This window comes from Myxocyprinus asiaticus, chromosome 15, assembly GCF_019703515.2.
Source record: "Myxocyprinus asiaticus isolate MX2 ecotype Aquarium Trade chromosome 15, UBuf_Myxa_2, whole genome shotgun sequence".
NCBI lineage: Eukaryota > Metazoa > Chordata > Actinopteri > Cypriniformes > Catostomidae > Myxocyprinus > Myxocyprinus asiaticus.
In genome coordinates, this window is record NC_059358.1 from 3,156,437 (window position 1) to 3,175,379 (window position 18,943).

Genomic DNA, 18,943 nt, shown 5'->3' on the forward strand with positions numbered 1-18,943 from the left:
AAATAGATTTTTGATTGATCACACTAACAGTATTTAATGACCTAATAGACCTACTGTTAATAGGAAGCTGCGAGAGCACTATTTAAGTTGACAAATGGAGCCACCTGCCGGTTAGTGAATGAATTACAGTTGTAACAAGTTGTCTCTGATTATTACACAACAGTGGCATCTAGCGGAAAACTAACGTAATTGCAGCAATATCCATTATGGGTGGGCTATCTTCACATTTTATACTCTAGTATTTAGTTTACATGTTATTTTTTTTAATCTATCCATCTATATCTTAATTGCTCATTTTTGAGAACTTAATTAACGTTCCATTTTGTTTATCACATTAATCTTTTGCCTTAGGTTTAATACCTACCTGCAAGTCTTCATGCAATAAAGCCTTTTAAACTGTGAGAACAAGTGTAGTAACATGATGATAGAAATTTTAATGCATTTTAATGATGGTTTTGCTTGTGCATTCTCAGCTATCATGATATAGTAAAATGAGAATTACATAATCATGAACTAGTACGTTTAAACTACTATTTATCAATTTAAACTTAACATGAGGTCAGAGTAGGCTAATTGTAAATACTTTTAGCTTCAACACCTCACACTATATGTACATGCAAGAAGATGACACGGCTATATTAGTTCTGGACAGTTTTTTTATTTTATTATTCAAAACCATTTAAAACAAAGCATTTAGCAGAGTCACTGAATATCCATCCACTGTTTCAGAACATTACTTAATAATAATAAAAAAGACAAATTCAAACACACACCTCTAAGGAAATTTAAAGTTCACATTGTAATTTAATCATCGTTTCCCTATTAATTAATTTTTTTCTTGTGACAACTGCCTTAAAGAAAAAAAAAATATGAAAACACAGTATTTTTAAGATTAAATGCTAACAACATGGTGAAAACCCTTCTGACAATATTTTAGAAACACTCTTAAGCTGCCTTTTGAGGATGTTTGGTTTTTTAAAATCCAAAGATAAAGAAAGAAAGATGAAGAAGAAATACACAAAATTTAGGTCAACTTTGTTGCATTCCACCATTTTAAAAAACAGATTTAATGCAGGGAAACCATTTAGGCAAGATAAAGAAGGTCTGATTTTAAAAATGGGATACAAATGGATATGAATGAAACATAGTAACTCATGTCAAATCAATCAGTACATCAAAAGCAAGTCAAATGTTATTCGTAATATAAAACTTGGTAAAAAATAGTTATTTCAAACTGTACAGTCACCAAGTACATAGAAGGATCAGACAATCAGCTTTTCATTTGGCATCACCAGCAGCTTCAACCTTCTGTGCCTAGAAGAAAGTGAGATGTTCATATACTGTAGTTTACTGCTACCAAGACACCATTCACCCATTTTTGTCATATCTCATTCCAATTTTAAAGCTCTGTATTTACAAATGTACATGCTTAAGGCTGAGAAATGTCCAGACCCTCCTCGCCTCAATTAGTTTGTGCACTCTATTTAGATATAGTGTATAAAACATCAGTTTCACGCAAAAGACTAGCAAAATTATCGTTGTTTTTCATACAAACCTGGTCTGCCTTGGCATCTCCATTTTCAGCAGGGTTGCTGCCCTTCTTCCCCTTGGCGACCTTCTGTGTGACCAGTGACAATAAAAATGATGAAAATAGTAATAACATGCATGGAACTGATGACTGTTGGATGCATTAACAGAAGGGCAAAGCATAAAGTTCTCTATTAGAACAGAATTCAATGACTAAATTATCAAATCGAAGTACACAACTACTGTAGTAATGCAAATGTTTACATCCTTACCTTAGGGGCAGCTTTTTTGGGTTTTGGTTCTGGTTTAGGGGGAGCTGGCTTCTGTAAACCAATTTAAAGATAAATTAGACAAAACGATTCAAAGACGTTTCCCATTCATTTCTATAGATGAAGTTACTGTTTACAAACAAACGCTCCGCCCCTTCCGGGTTCTCTTGGTAGCCCAGACAAGAAAGTCTGTCTATCGGCGCTTGCCTCAAATTGCACTGAAACTGTTGAAACACCCTGTTTCCCACAGATTATTGGAGATTAGGGCTTCTTTAAATTTCCACCAGATCATCAGGAAAAACTCAGGATTTTACATAAATGATATTTCACAGGTCACCGTCACTGGTATCACATCTGCGCTATAGACACAACTGACCCACAGCAGCTGTTGATGGACATTAACTTTTTTTTTAACGAAGAAATCACGCAAACTCTAATCGCAAATGGCTGTTTTTAATTTCCAAAGTGCTGTCACCGAGACAGATGAGGTTAAATATGATCTAATGATATTATATGATCAAGACCACCATATACACAATATAACAGGAGGAACAGATCCCGTCTCCACCACTGCACAACATAAGACTACTGTTTGTGAAAGGATAAGCACATTTAAAATAATGTCATACTGTGAAAATTATGTCTGCATTTATTTTGAATGCAGTAAATATTACTGTTCAGTCAGAATGGCTGTTATTACGTTTTATATGGAATACGATCATATTGAAGTAAAATATTATTTATTGTATGTGGGTTCATAATTTAAGCAGTTAAGACACATATTGTATGTCTGATGGTGGTTTTCATTTCTAAGAACCTAAAGGCTTTAGAAGTGTGGTAAACATGTGAGGATGTATATTCATCAACCTGTCACATGTCCGACATGATCATACAGGCTCATTGAACCAAGTTTAAACTTCTTTTGCTGATATTACAGAAATGAACCCACATACTTTCTTCACTGTAAACCATAGATATTCCTTTATAACTTTTATTAACATTAAAATACATTTTTACATTCTATAAAGTTTGAGATCATTTAAAAGTGCAGCACTGCCTATTTCCACCATTGAAATCTGCTGCTCGAACCCGGAAACGGGGTTTCTTGCGGTGTGACGTCAGAGTACTTTCATCTACTGCATTGATCCCAAAGACAAGAAATTACACTTACAGCAGACAATCTTGCTGAGCGTCTTGTGGGCTGCAAAAACAAACAAACAAACAAACAGTAAATAATCTATAATATACATAGCAAATGTAAGCATAACGATAAAATAATTATATAATTTAAGACACTGGGCCTCATTCGTTAAAAACACTAGCAGAACATGTTTTAAAGAATACATCATTAGAAAAAAAAATTATGCAATTTGTTACATTTAATTGAATTACACTGGTTTTACAAACCTTGTTCATGAACGGAAGAAAAATATAATGTAATTTTTTTTAGTAATAATAATAATATATTAGACAGACCTCCTCCTTGCCTTTGGCGGCTTTGTCACCATCAGCCTGCGAATAAACAAAGAAAAAAAAAAACACAAAAAATTGTTACCGAAATCGAATGTTTTCAAAAGAATTGAAACACTGTAACAGTTACAGGACATTACGTCACGAAGGATAAACCGCCATTGTTTGTCATAACGGATGAGCGCGTTCTGCTGACTTATTTTTGTTGCGCTGTGTTCCCGCGCATATTCAAAATTCAAATCCGGTCTGTCAGTGCGCGCGGGCAAACACGGCTTCCTTTTGTTTGGCTGCATCACTACGCGCCTTTTAAACGAGTGACGGCGGCGCCAAAGCTCTTTTAACCATCGCGAGGCATTTAAAAGCACATTTTAACATTCAAATAAGATATAAACGAAATGTAAACACAATCCAACAACGTTAACAAGAAAGACGCCGTCTTCATCCACTAAAGACACAGGTGCTGCAAAGATGGCAGCTTGACGTTTCGAGAAGGCGTAACGCACATTGACAGGAATAAACACAACATAGTAATAAAGCACATATTATAGTGAGAGAAAATGCTTTTAGGACCGAAAAAAACACGTGTGTGCAATGTTAATCTGATATCAAGTCAAATGAATCACGAAATTGTGATCGCGCTCTTTTTCCCAAACTCGTACACGACCAAGGATACGCAAAAACTGTATCAAAACGACAATATGTTGCTCAATTTGAAGGCATATATTAAATGTAGACTAGTATAGGTGGCTGTAGGAGTTCAAGCAGAATCAAAAGCATGTTCCCTCCTTTTGCATTATCTAGGCTAGTAATCAGGCGGATTTTACAGGATGTGGTGTGATTATGAAAGAAAATAGAGCATTATTTACCTTAATTTTAAACGCACAACTGATTTTATATACAGTAAAAAAGACGTAATATTTCAGGGTTTGTCTTCGTTAGACCAACGCGGGAAAATGGACAAGTCTGCCTCACAATGAACATGTAAAAGCGACTGTTCGCCATTGCAAAACAACCACACAACCACTACAGATCACATCGAGGAAAAACTGTAAGCAAAACATATAAATGTTTATACCGTAAATACCAAATCGTAAAATATTACGAAATATAAAAATAACTGCAATGTGTCCTTACCTTTCTTTTGGGCATCTTGACTCCAAAAAAATCAGCAAAAAATGCTACGATCAGAATATTTGTGTAAATAACGTGCTGGTGAGCGACGACGCCGTGCACGCCTGTCTGCGGTTCGCGTAAAAATACAATAACGGCTGTATATGTTTTATTAAGTTTTTATATTGGAATTTAAGATAGAAACCGGTTCAAACCAGATTTTGCGTATTCCGCTCAGGGATTGGCTGCTAAAGTGATGACGTAGACTGGGCGTGGCTTATCTCTTAAAGCAACAATGCCAAATCCCCCGGTCAGGTTTCAGACAGCAGACGGATGCTGGGACTTGTGGTGGTAAGACGGACGCCCCCTGTTGGTCAGAACGGAATTAAGGCGGGAATTTAACTTTTACACTTCACGACTCCCATAGTTTATAATTAAATTAAACTAGTCAAAACCATGAACTAACACAAATGGAAGTATAGGAGTCATGTAGGTACCAAAACATGTCTTATATTAATCTAATATCACAGCTCTGCACACTTTGGGAATTTCTACACCAGTTACACAAGGTGCATCCTGGGATGCTTTTTAAACAGTGCCTGTACATCACTCAGACGTCTATTTGATGTGTGTGTTTACATCTGGAAGACTTTTTTTTTTTTTTTTTTTTTTACATTGTTTGCCCATCTGCAATACATCAATAAGATGAATGTCAATAAATATGTCTCAGATGTCTTTGCGACATTTATGATTTAGAATATTTGTAAATCTGATCTTTTTATGTTGTTAATTCGATTGTGATGCTTTCCAGATGAAAAGATCTAAAACAGACATCTTGGAGACATACGTGTGCTATCTGGGTGCTTTTCCTATAATGTTCACTCCAGTTTATCCATAAAATAAAATACAAAATAAAAGAAATGTTGCATTTGCCAAGACAATAATATGTAATTCCAATTTATACTTGTGTCCTAAACTAATTTTAGCCATTTAAGCATATGCTTTTAAAGCTTTTTTTATTATTATTTTTTATCCCCTTTTCTCCCAATTTGGAATGCCCAATTCCCACTACTTAGTAGGTCCTCGTGGTGGCGTGGTTACTCACCTCAATCCAGGTGGTGGAGGACAAGTCTCAGTTGCCTCCGCTTCTGAGACCGTCAATCCATGCATCTTATCACATGGCTCGTTGTGCATGACACCGCGGAGACTCACAGCATGTGGAGGCTCATGCTACTCTCCACAATCCACACACAACTTACCACACACCCCACTGAGGGCAAGAACCACTAGTCGTGACCACGAGGAGATTACCACATGTGACTCTACCCTCCCTAGCAACCGGGCCAATTTGGTTGCTTTGGAGACCTGGCTGGAGTCACTCAGCACACCCTGGATTCGAACTCACGACTCCAGGTGTGGTAGTCAGTGTCAATTCACGCTGAGCTACCCAGGCCCCTGTTATTAATGTCCTGACTATACATTGTGATCAGTTGAATGCCATTTTGGTGAATAAAAGTATCAATTTCTTTCCATAAGAGCAAAATCTGTACATTATTCCAAACTTTTTGCCACCAGTGTGTGTGTGTGTGTGTGTGTGTGTGTGTGTGTGTGTGTGTGTGTGTGTGTATATATATATATATATATACACACTGATCAGCCACAACATTAAAACCACCTGCCTAATATTGTGTAGGTTCCAATTATGCCACCAAAACAGCCCCAACCTGCATCTCAGAATAGCATTCAGAGATGATATTCTTCTCACCACAATTGTACAGAGTGGTTATCTGAGTTACTGTAGACTTTGTCAGTTCGAACCAGTCTGGCCATTCTCTGTTGACCTCTCTCATCAACAAGACATTTGCATCCACAGAACTGCCGCTCACTGGATGTTTTTTGTTTTTGGCACCATTCGGAGTAAATCCTAGAGACTGTTGTGTGTGAAAATCCCAGAAATACTCAAACCAGCCCATCTGGCACCATCAATCATGCCACAGTCCAAATCACCGAGATCACATTTTTCCCCATTCTGATGGTTTATGTGAACATTAACTGAAGCTCCTGACCCGTATCTGCATGATTTTATGCACTTCACTGCTGCCACACGATTGGCTGATTAGATAATCGCATGGATGATTGCTGGTGCCAGATGGACTGGTTTGAGTATATATATATATTTAATTTTCTGAATTTAATTTTGTTACAAATTACACAAATCAATTTGAAGAAATTTAGTTGAATTATGGAAATGCGTAAATCTTAAGTGTATTTTATTTTTGAGTGTACATTTCAAGGAAGGTGAGATGAACACTTAATAAAATTTATTTTTTTTGGCACAAAACTATATTTAGATTTGTTTTCATTTATTACCATTAAAATCTATGGCTGTCCATAGAAAATTATCAAACTTATGATTTTTGACCAGTCTTTAGAAAGCAGAATGAAACAGTAATAATACAAATTGGCTAAAATATTTTAAGTGTGCATACTTTTATTAATAGCCATTGGAGTCTACCTGGAAGATGCTCTGAACCACAGGAAATGGCGAGCGGCTTGCGAAATAGAGGACCTGCACCATGGTGGGAAAAGCTCTAGGAAGATGATACTTTTAAGAATAGATTGTACTTGTGTTGTTATTTGTCCTTGCAAGGGGATAATCATATTTGGGGGTCCTTGGCATCGAAAAGTTTGAAAACCTACAATAAGTACATACGTAAATGTAGACATTTTCAAAAAGACGTAATTTTCCAGGAATCAGATCAGAACTCACTCTCAAATTAAAAGAATTGAGATAAATGTATAAATGAAATATCATTATATTCATTTTTAAGTTTTCCAGTATATTGTTAGGCTTTATTTTCCTTTAAAAGAATGTAATTGTTATCTAAATAAAACCAATATGAAATCATTATGTACAAGATTCCCACAGTCACTAAAAACTTGTAAATGTCAGGGAATTCTAGAACTGTGTTTTGAAAATTAATCATGGAAATAACTATTGTGAAATATAGATTTTCTACTTATGTTCTGCTCTAAAATATTTAATTAGCTAGATATTGCAAATCGTTCTCATGTCTGTTCTTTTCGTTAGATCGGTCAAACAGGTTTACAAATTGGTCTGAATTTTAATTGATTTTAAAAACAGGTATTCAATATTGACAAACGATTGGATAAGTCATGAAAATTCATTGCTCAAAAAGTGTGAGAACTCCGTTTAGATCATTGCAAAAACTCACAGCCACAGTGCAATTGAACAGATTTCACTCATTGTATTTTTTTTAGCATTTCTAGTTCATAAAGGCAGCCCCTGCTATCAATCAAAATTAATTTATTAGAAGATTGCTAATCCATTGATAGAGGGGTTATTTCCAAGACAAACATACATGTAACCAGAGCCCCATAAAACGGGGTGAAACATCTTTCCATATCTAAATTATTTACAGATTAGTCAATACAAAGCTAAGCGACGACAGCCTGGCTGCTTAAATCATTGAGGAAAGTGTCTCTCTTGTGTTGAAGGGCGTTCAGAAAGCAGCAAACCCTCTCTTCTCTACTGGCAGTGTAGTTTAGTAGTGCTGTCTGTCGACTCTGGGCATCCATAGGTTTTCCATTTCCACGATGCTGCAGGAGTTCAGCCACACAGGTGCGATCTGCTTCCATCTGCTGTAGCACTTGGCCTTCTTTGTGTAGCTCCTGAGCTTTCTACAACACACAACATTTGTATATGGCACTTATTAATCCAATCAAATTACAGTTTCTTCCAAATTTATGCTTTAACAACTTTTGTAAGCTTTAAAGGGACAGTTCAGCCAAAAATGAAAATTCTCTCATCATTTACTCACCCATATGCCATCCCAGATGTGTTTGACTTTCTTCCACAGAACACAAATAAAGATTTTTAGAAAAATATTTCAGCTCTGTAGGTCCATACAATGCAAGTGAATGGGTGCCAAAATTTTAAAGCTCCAAAACGCACATAAAGGCAGCATAAAAGTAATCCATAAGACTCCAGTTGTTTAATCCATGTCCTCAGAAGCAATCTAATTGGTTTTATAATGAAAAAGGAGTTATATTTTGGTCTGTTCTCACCCAAAACTGATTGGATGGCTTCAAAAGACATGGATTAAACAACTGGAGTCTTATGGATCACTTTTAAGCTGCCTTTATGTGCTTTTTAGAGTTTAAAAGTTCTGGCCACCATTCACTTGCATTGCATGGACCTACAGAGCTGAAATATTCTTCTAAAAATCTTCATTTGTGTTCTGCAGAAGAAAGAAAGTCACACACATCTGGGATGGCATGAGGGTGAGTAAATGATGAGAGAATTTTCATTTTTGGGTGAACTAACCCTTTAATTAATCTCGTGAAGAGACTAATGTTAAACCATGGTATCAGAAAACCATTTAGGCAATATTTGTAGCTGACACATACAAAAACGTACTTGTAATACAATATCCTGTGTCTTCATGTTGGCGAAAATGTTCTAAGTCATAGCATATCATTCACTATTTCTAATCTCAGAGGCCTAACAGTACATAATTTATCAAAAATTGTTAAAAGACAAACAATCCATTGATAAATCTAAGCAACAATACTGCCACTGCAACAGTTACCTGAATGAAATAATCTCTCTATATTAAAAAACAGGAAGTTATGGTGTACCTGGAGAGATCGATAACTCAGCTGGTACTGTAGAATGGCTTCACACAGATTCCAGAAGGAATATTCCGGCCACAGAACAGACTGGAACGCCAGACAGGAATATGAGGTCTGTGGAGTTTAAAATTGTGCAGAAAAAAATAAATAAAAAATTATTACTTCGCTGCAGGAGTAAGGCATATATTAAAAACTATATGCGTTTATTATTCAGAAATTGCCAGCGCAACTCTTAAAGGGGTCATGACATGAGGAATCACATTTTCCTTGATCTTTTGACATATACTGAAAGAGGTCATTGTACTATAAAAACATGCTTTAAGTTTCAGAGCTCAAAACATCCTCACTGCAAAAAGAGCATTTGTTGATACCAAGCTGCCAAAACAACTAATTCTCTACTTCCTCCACATTGTGATGTCAGACTGCAGTAGACATTGTGGTACAGGGGCAGAATGAGCTGGAAAATGCTCATGTTTTACAAATATTTGACTGTTTTTTTGTGCAAAAAAATTAAATATTATTATAAGAGAACCTCAAGGAACATTTATAAAAAAAAAAAGAAAAAGAAAAAGAAAAACAAAAGGCATGTGATGAACTCTAAGACTGGTTACAAAGTTTCAGCTGCTAGTTAGTTTTGTTTTGATAGGAAATCTCAATGTAAAAAGGAATTTTCTGGGTTCAATACAAGTTAAGCTCGATCAACAACAACTGCAGCAAAAAAATCATTTCAACTCGTCGCTCATTTACAAACAATCGCGGTTACAGTCAGGCACTTACAATGGAAGTGAATGGGGCCAGTACATATATGCTAAAATACACACCTATTCAGAAGTTTAGTCATGAGATGTAAACATTACACGTTAACATGATTTTTAGTGATAGCAGAAACTAAGCTTTCTGAAATTTGAGTCAATTAAACCAATTGCTTCGGAAAATGATTCACTGTTATGAATTGCTCAAAACACCGCATGCTGAGGACATCAGGCATATAAATGCAGTGGGAGGACTCAAGTCAAAAGCGGCTACAATAACACAATGCATTAGATATTATGTACTGCCCTGTATATTTCTTATATTTTTCATGATGGTCAACAATACTCTGAAATAAACAGATCTAAATCTTTGCAGAATATGTAGACCTTCATATATAAGTTGGTCTATTTATGACCCCGATTCACTAAGGTAAGCCTATAAAAATTATTTGTATTTTGAGCTGTCGGGTTCATTTTGGCATGAAATCGCTGGCTTATGACGTACATTTGCATCATTACGTCATGTCTGTGAACACAGGAAAGAAGAGCCGGCTGTCTCGTTCCCATGTATACAGTAGATAGCGGTAATGCACTGTTTTAGTTTGTGAGTAGCCGTTAAAAAGAAGAAAGAAACTACAGTTCAGTTCAGTAACACTCACAGTTCAGAACAGCATCGCAACAGTCTGGATGGATGTTTATCTGTTATCTGTTTGGTGAAGTTGTTTACCTGCTGTAATGCTTAGATATGTTGTCTGGTAGTGTTGTTGAAGCTTATATTGCTCGTCATGCTTTATGAATCGAACATTACTCGTGTGTTAACCGATCGCGATTTACGTTGTCGGTGGGAGTTACTGCGACATGTTTACTAATATTTATGACTTCTGAAATTGACTGTTAACTGTTATATTGCATTTTTAAGCATAAGTATATTTTATCTCCATCATTACTGAATCCTCCTTTTATGTTTTTAGTTTATTGTGTTATTGTGTGCATTCATAGACGTACTATTTTAGTATTACGGTTCACTTGCATTATCAGCTGAGGCTGTACAATATAATATAAAAATAATAAAGTCATCCACTGAACTCGTATCAGCCATATCATGAGTATCACCTCTTAAATTGATAAGTGTAGTACAATAAAAACATTAATAGTACATAAAACACTTGAAAAATGATATTCAAATATATTGGTACTGATAGAAGTGATTGAGTCCCCTGTTCTTTTTTTTGTGTGGATTTTTCCCCTTTTTCTCCCAATTTGGAATGCCCAATTCCCAATGTGCTTTTTCCTCGTGGTCACGTAGTGATTCGCCTCAGTCCGGGTGGCGGAGGATGAATCCCAGTTGCCTCCGCATCTGAGACTGTCAACCCACGCATCTTATCACATGCCTTGTTGAGCGCATTGCTACGGAGACATAGCGAGTGTGGAGGCTTCACGCCACCCACCGCGGCAACCACGCCCAACTCACCACACGCCCCACCGAGAACGAACCACATTATAGCGACCACGAGGAGGTTACCCCATGTGACTCTACCCTCCCTAATAACCGGGCCAATTTGGTTGCTTAGGAGACCTGGCTGGAGTCACTCAGCACGCCCTGGGATTTGAACTAGCGAGCTAGCGAACTCCAGGGGTGGTAGCCAGCGTATTTTACCACTGAGCTACCCAGGCTATCTTTATGTAAGAGCGCTTGGAGTGTAGTGTCAGAAAAGTGCTGTAAGTGTAAAATTCATTCATTCAAAATATGTGAATAACAGTGTTGTTTATCTTCAAAGCAAGTAATATTTCAGTTTTAAATGTTTAATTGTATAACATTATATCAACATGAAAATAGCACGTTATGACTCCAGCTCTGAATATCTCCCTGTCATGATCACACACAGGCGATGTCCAGATAAGCTCAAATCATGAGATAAATCCGCCAGAAGAGCAGTGCCGAAACACGAATCACGTTTAGTGTTCTTCCGCAAATTGCTTGCAATTTTAAGTTTCAACCACAGATGTCGCTAGAGAGCACAAAGTTCTGTAGTGCAGCTTTAAATATCATGAAATATCAATAATAAACACCAAAAATGTTCACATTTTTTTAAGCGCATTTCTTGAAATTATACTTAAAAAAATATAAATTGTTGCGCATTTCCATCCACTACGTAATGCGCATTATCATGAGGGAGCAGCTGAATGACCTCTCCCTGCTTGAGGGACCATTTTATTTGCAAGATTGGAGCAAGTATCTCATTTTATTAATTTTATCCACGAGACACCGCAGAATAAGTGTAATATCTGATATAATGTGGGCTGAAATAGATGCAATGCCCACACACCGCCAGTCTCCGCATACCTGGGAGCGCCCGCTCTCAAAACTGTTCTGGCGGATTGTAAGGACCCAATTTATTGTCCAGCTGTGGGTTAAACACTTCCGAATGACAAGTGCTATGTTCAAAGAATTGTGTGCCAAGGTCGGACCTTTCAGTGGGCTAGTCACATCAAGCTATCGCACACTCATAACACATGTACGAATGGTCAAAACACATCATCGTTTTGCGAATAAACCGTTTCATCACCTTAATGCGCATTTTAACTAATGCGAAACTCTAAAATCCACCTCCTCCTAGCGCATTAAATTTTAAGCGAATTTAGAAAGTTTATTCGCATATCAAGCATTTCCGTTCAGGATTTCTTATGCGCAATTTCAAAATGTGCATAACAATAGTTGAATAGAAACTAATTGAATGTCTGCCTCTAATTTCTTTTTCATAAACTCAAATTTTTTTTTTTTCCCCCTTTGGGAACACAACTCCAGGTGATTGACAAGGAAATTAAAATGACTAAATTCAAATCAGCAACTCTTGTTTGAATCAGTCTGATTTTATAGACCCAAGTTATTGCTGAACTGACTCAAGATCTATTATTGCCTGCATTTAACACCGATTCAGGTTGGGATCAACGCCCCCTAGCGTAACATAGCGAAACATTTAGAAACTGTATGACCCAACGAAGCCTTGTTTGCTGAAATCACATGACTTGACCAGTCTGATTCGTGCTACGAAGCATTGGTTCAAAACAAACGAGTAAAAGGTTTTGAAGCTTTATGAAGCGTATTTTGAAAGGGTTCACTTCCATTGTAAGTACCTTTTTTAAATAAACGAGGGACAAGTTTAAACAATAGTTTGTGTTATAAACATCATGCCACAAATGCCGTTAGTACTAAAACGACACTTCATTTTTACCTATCCAACAACAGGATGGAGTGAAACCTGTCTTGTTTTCATGAGTGGCCATCACTGTACTCAGAGGTTTATCAGTGTAATTACGTATGACAACTAGTTAAAGATCCACATTCATTGTGCTCTAGCGGTCAAATATACATTTTGTGAATCAAACTATGAACGCCTGTTCACCTAAAATCCTGGATGTTAGTGCAAGTTCTGTTTTTGTAAGGCAAGAAATACAGTAGATCTTGACTTAAATGGTCATCTCCTTTACCTGCCACAGCAGGAAGTCACTAAGGCGCACTTCTCCAGACGTGCGGATGAGCAGATCGGGGTTCGGGGAGTTACTGCTGTACAGACACTGACTGAGGAGCGCTTCGGACACATCACTTATGAAACACAAAAAGAGAAGAAAGCAACTTTACAGGAAACTGTAATGAAACAGCTATTATTAGGGCAAAAGTTTTCTTTGCTAAAAGTAGATTGCATTAGTTTCAACTTCATTGTCATTACACAGAGTATAAGTACCAATGAAATATGGGCCAGTGAAACGCTGTTAGCATCTAACCAGAAGTGCAAAGAGTAATAGAGGTGGCTCAATATAAATTGGCAAATGAGGTATAAATGGCAGCATGGTGCAAGTGATCATGCTTCAGAATAGTAAAATGTGCAAAATATCAATATAAAAATATACTGTACATACTGACAAGGAGGTCTAAATATGTGTGCAAATCTCCAGTATATGCATGGAACATGTATAAATTCAACATTTACCTGGATTTTATCAAGCCCTGCTCTACTCCCCATGCCATTTCCTTGACAGCATTTGCTATTTCATGTCTCGACGTGTACGCAAAACACACATTCAGAAAACACCTACAAAACAAGTGACATTCTAGTGCAATTCAAGCAAAAATCAAGTTTATAACTTTTTGAATGTTAATTTGGTAACACTTTACAATAAAGTATCCATGAACTACAATGAACAATACTTTTACAGCACATTAATCTTGGTCAATGTTCATTTCTTCAAATACAGTACTAATACATTTTTAACATAAAAAGTTGTATATGTGTTACCAATAATTTTCAATTAAAGGGATAGTTCACCCAAATATTCTCTCATCATTTACTCACCCTCATGCCATCCCAGATGTGTATGACTTTCTTTCTTCTGCTGAACACAAATGAAGATTTTTAGAAGAATATCTCAGCTCTGTAGGTCCATACAATGCAAGTGAATGGTGACCAAAATTTAAAATTTTCAAAAATTACATAAAGGCAGCATAAAAGTTATCCATATGACTTTAGTGGTTTAATCCATGTCTTTAGAAGTGACATGATAGGTGAAGGTGAGAAAATAAATCTATATTTAAGTCTTTTTTAACTATAAATCTCTACCTTTGACCAGCCCCGACCAGTAGGTGGCGATATGCACAAAGAATGTAAATCGCCAAAAAAACAAAAGAAGAAGACTGTTACTGAAAGTGAAAGTGGAGTTTTATAGTGAAAAAGGACTTTATTATTGAACTTTTTCTCACCCACACCTGTCGTATCTCTTCTGAAGACATGGATTCAACCAATGGAGACTTATGGATTACTTTTATGCTGCCTTTATGTGATTTTTGAGCTTCAAAGTTTCAGTCATGATTCACTTGCATTGTATGGACCTACAGAGCTGAGATATTCTTCTAAACATCTTCTTTTGTGTTCTGCTGAAGAAAGTAAGTCAAACACATCTGGGATGGCATGAGGGTGAGTATATCATGAGAGATTTTTCATTTTTGGGGGAACTATCCCTTTAAGAAAATTATTTTTTTCATTCAATTAGCACTGTTATCTGTACATCTGTACATTCCTTTAATTAAGATTTATACTGTAAAACAGAGGTGTCAGGGAAGCTTTCCTGCCACAACAAGACTTGCAAAAAACCAGACATGCTTTGCTTACTTATTGTGTGCTCTAGTAGACACGACAGCTTTGGCAATAATTTGCTGCAGGTCTTCTGGCAGCAGAGTCAGATCTCCCAGCACCCGAATACACACACCGTGCTTCTCAAGATTCTCTCTAGCAATGAGGACAAAATGACACACACTCTAATTAGATTTCCACTCTAAAATCAACAGATGAACATGCTTTGTGCAAGAGTAACTCACTGCTCCGTCAACAGCCGGCTGAACTTTTGTCTGGCCAGCTCAATCAGACCATCCACCTCCTCTCTGGAACGCTTGAAGTTCTCAATGCTGAACGCGTAAACAGTGACCTCATGGATGCCCAGGTTTAGGCACCAGCGAAGCGTCTGTGAGAGAATAAACAGAATATATCTTTGTTTCAGGGATACAGAGATGCCAATTAAATTCACAGGCTGCAATAATACCAGTGGATTAAGTTATGTACACACTCATGAAATCAGAGACCCTTTCTTCAACAAAATCAAATCACAAGTGGACTCAAATAAGACTCAAGGAAATATCAGCTGTAAATGGCAATCTGTCTCAGCAGACCACCTGTGATCAGATCACAACCAGGTTTACCATTGGTAAATCTACCTCTGCCAGTTTGTCAAAGCCCTGAGTGTGACCCTCCTGCCTCTCCACGTGCCTCTTTTGAGCGTAACGTCGGTTACCATCCATAATGAAGGCCACATGTTTGGGCATGGGCCCTGCCTACGATATAGAGTTAAAAATCCTTATTAGAGCATTAGATGAAGATTTCAGTTCATCAATCAGAGCCACTGCATGATCATATTAATCTCACCTTTAGGATGTTGGCAGTAAGCCTTTCAAGAAGTCTAAGTTCCGTCTCTCGAATCCACGACATGACAGTTATTCCTGTTAAAGTGAAAAGTGTTTCAATCACTATATGTAACGTCATTTTTCCTGCAATTTTATATAGATAAATTAATTGTAGAGGTTGCTGGGGTCTTTTGGAGATCTTGGAAGTAATATATTTAAACAATTATATTTATTAGTGCAATCAGCCCTCCACCAGGCAAATTCTACTCTACTCAAGCAGACACAAAGAGCAATATTTAGGCAATGAAATATTTTCACTACACCAGCAATTTAATAATGGGACTATCTATCTGTCTATCATCTGTCTGTCTGCCTGCCTGTCTATCTATCTGTCTGTCTTTCATCTATCTATCTGTCTGTCATCTTTCTATCTGTCTGTCTACCATCTATCATCTGTCTATCTATCGTCTGTCTGTCTGTCTATCTATCTGTCTGTCTATCATCTGTCCGTCTCTATCATTCTTTCTGTCTGTCTATCTATCAGTCTATCTATCTGTCTATCATCTGTCTGTCTATAATCTGTCTATCATCTCTGTCTATCTATCATCTGCCTGTCTGTCTATCATCTGTCTCTGTCTGTCTGTCTATCATCTGTCTCTGTCTATCTATCATCTGTCTGTCTGTCTGTCTGTCTATCACCTGTCTGTCTGTCTGTCTGTCTATCACCTGTCTGTCTGTCTGTCTGTCTAGCTATCATCTGTCTGTCTCTATCATTCTTTCTGTCTGTCTATCAGTCTATCTATCTATCTGTATGTCTGTCTATCATTTGTCTGTCTGTCTGTCTATCATCTGTCTGTCTATAATCTGTCTGTCTGTCTGTCTATCACCTGTCTGTCTGTCTGTCTATCACCTGTCTGTCTAGCTATCATCTGTCTGTCTGTCTATCACCTGTCTGTCTGTCTATCTGTCTGTCTATCACCTGTCTGTCTGTCTGTCTGTCTTTCACCTGTCTGTCTGTCTATCACCTGTCTGTCTGTCTGTCTATCACCTGTCTGTCTGTCTGTCTGTTTATCTATCACCTGTCTATCATCTGTCTGTCTGTCTGTCTATCTATCATCTGTCTGTCTGTCTGTCTGTCTAGCTATCATCTGTCTGTCTGTCTAGCTATCATCTGTCTGTCTGTCTGTCTGTCTGACTGTCTATCATCTGTCTGACTGTCTGACTGTCTATCATCTGTCTGACTGTCTAGCTATCATCTGTCTGTCTGTCTATCTGTCTAGCTATCATCTGTCTGTCTGTCTGTCTGTCTGTCTATCACCTGTCTGTCTGTCTATCTGTCTGTCTGTCTTTCACTTGTCTGTCTGTCTATCACCTGTCTGTCTGTCTGTCTATCTATCACCTGTCTATCATCTGTCTGTCTGTCTGTCTATCATGTGTGTCTATCTATCATCTGTCTGTCTAGCTATCATCTGTCTGTCTGACTGTCTATCATCTGTCTGACTGTCTATCATCTGTCTGACTGTCTATCATCTGTCTGACTGTCTATCTATCTATCTATCTTTATAATGCTTCTCAATTCCTTGTGACTTAGATAGAAAAATGCATTGTAGACAACACACAACATTTCCAATGACACAATCGTACCAATCTGACAAAAGCAACCACTTTTAACTACAGCAGTTAATGCAGTTTCACTGCCAGACGCATTTAAATGAACAGACGTGTTCTGAAAAAGCACAAGAGAGAGCTTGCTACTCGAAATATTACGCTATTACTTTCTTACAATAGCATATCACTACTAGTACATGAACAAAACGGAGGCTTTCATTCAAACATATCAAAATGATTATGAATTAAAGCGTTAATTAGCAGATCTAGAAGACACCACAAAGCTCCAACTCACAGTCTGTCCTGTAGGATGACGTCTTCTTCCGCTGACAGGACATGACGTCACTTAAACGCGACACTCGAAAGCAAACTATTCCATTAAAAAAGAAAACCACCAAATTAAACTGCAATTTTTCGTTCCTTGTAATGTATTGCCTGAGTTATAAATATTATTAATGAATCCGTAATTCTAAATGTTTTTATTTTATTTCAAGTTAAATAATTTACGTTTATTTATTTATTTATTTATTTTGGTGTGCAAAAATAAACAAACATACAGTTAACATCATGGGGGAGACTAAACAATGTTCACATCTTGCATACAGATATTAATGTTTGTAATAAAACTTAAATGTTTGTAATATTCTTAAGCAATGTACATATTTTGTTTTTTCCAGACATACAATAAAAAATAAAAAAAGTAAAAAAAATAAAATAAAATAAAAATTAAACAAATTACATCTATTGTATTTATTTTGTGGAATGCTGTTTATGTTTTTTTTTTTCTTCTTTTTTTTCTCTGTTTAGATTATCATAGTATTAAGATGTAATTAGTATTTTTTTATATTTGAATATATGTTTTATTTTTTATTTTAGGATATAAAAGTCTGGGAACACCCAGTTTGGAAAGCTCTACATTACAATAGGCAATGTTTATTCTATGTAACAAAAAAATAAGCACTCCTGTTTTTAATTTTAAAGAGTGGCAAAGGTGGATTATATTTAGATTATGACTGACATCTAGCTCTTGATTTAAGGTCACCCAAGAAAGTCATTGTTTATTTCTAAAGACCAAATATTGTAGTATAGACACTGTAGACACTTTATAATTAATATTCCATAATCTCACTGGAGCTGAGAAGATGTCATATTCAAATGCTGAATAAAAAAATAATAAAAAAAATAAAAACAGCTACAGTTGTAGTTGTCTAACAAAACCAGAGTACATAATAGTTAAACCTACCGGAAAATGTCAGATTACATCTGCGGGCATCATCGCAAGAGGAAAGACACAATTTTTACAGATTCTGTATCAATGATCCTGAGCGACTGAAGCTATGGCTACTCACTGTTCACTGGGATATCAAAACACCCATTGAGTCACTCAAAATATTGAGGGTTTGCAGGGAACATTTTTCACCTGCAGATTTCAGACCAGCCGAGGGATCCGACGATATTGACATGCCAAAGCGCTTATGTCTCGTGAGAGGCAGTTTGAACTCCACCCTCATGTGCATACCACAGCTGGCTTGAAGCGAACATTTTTAGTAAAACAAAGTTTAAAACATTGATCTATTTCTTACACACGCCTAGCGTTTTGC

At 36.8% G+C, this 18,943-nt stretch overlaps 2 protein-coding genes across 3 annotated transcripts; both read right to left on the reverse strand.

Annotated features, from left to right (window-relative positions):
• Nucleotides 1–638: 638 nt before the first annotated feature.
• On the reverse strand, nt 639–4,586 carry hmgn2 (high mobility group nucleosomal binding domain 2). Its single transcript, XM_051719493.1, has 6 exons — nt 4,401–4,586; nt 3,273–3,308; nt 2,968–2,997; nt 1,800–1,850; nt 1,556–1,618; nt 639–1,314 (listed from the first exon to the last, which is right to left on the reverse strand). The coding sequence occupies exons 1-6, from the start codon at nt 4,413–4,415 to the stop codon at nt 1,279–1,281; spliced, it is 231 nt and encodes a 76-aa protein (XP_051575453.1). The 5' UTR covers nt 4,416–4,586; the 3' UTR covers nt 639–1,278.
• A 3,039-nt stretch (nt 4,587–7,625) lies between these two features.
• Nucleotides 7,626–17,678, reverse strand: LOC127453189 (dehydrodolichyl diphosphate synthase complex subunit Dhdds-like). 2 transcript variants are annotated; one of them, XM_051719421.1, is made up of 9 exons: nt 17,638–17,678; nt 15,757–15,830; nt 15,549–15,665; nt 15,156–15,298; nt 14,950–15,066; nt 13,774–13,875; nt 13,274–13,388; nt 9,039–9,146; nt 7,626–8,078 (listed from the first exon to the last, which is right to left on the reverse strand). In XM_051719421.1, exons 2-9 carry the CDS (start codon nt 15,817–15,819, stop codon nt 7,836–7,838), a joined length of 1,008 nt encoding a protein of 335 aa, XP_051575381.1. In that variant the 5' UTR covers nt 15,820–15,830; nt 17,638–17,678; the 3' UTR covers nt 7,626–7,835. The 2 variants fall into 2 exon arrangements, with proteins under 2 accessions (XP_051575381.1, XP_051575382.1); XM_051719422.1 differs by lacking the exon at nt 13,774–13,875.
• Nucleotides 17,679–18,943: the final 1,265 nt, after the last annotated feature.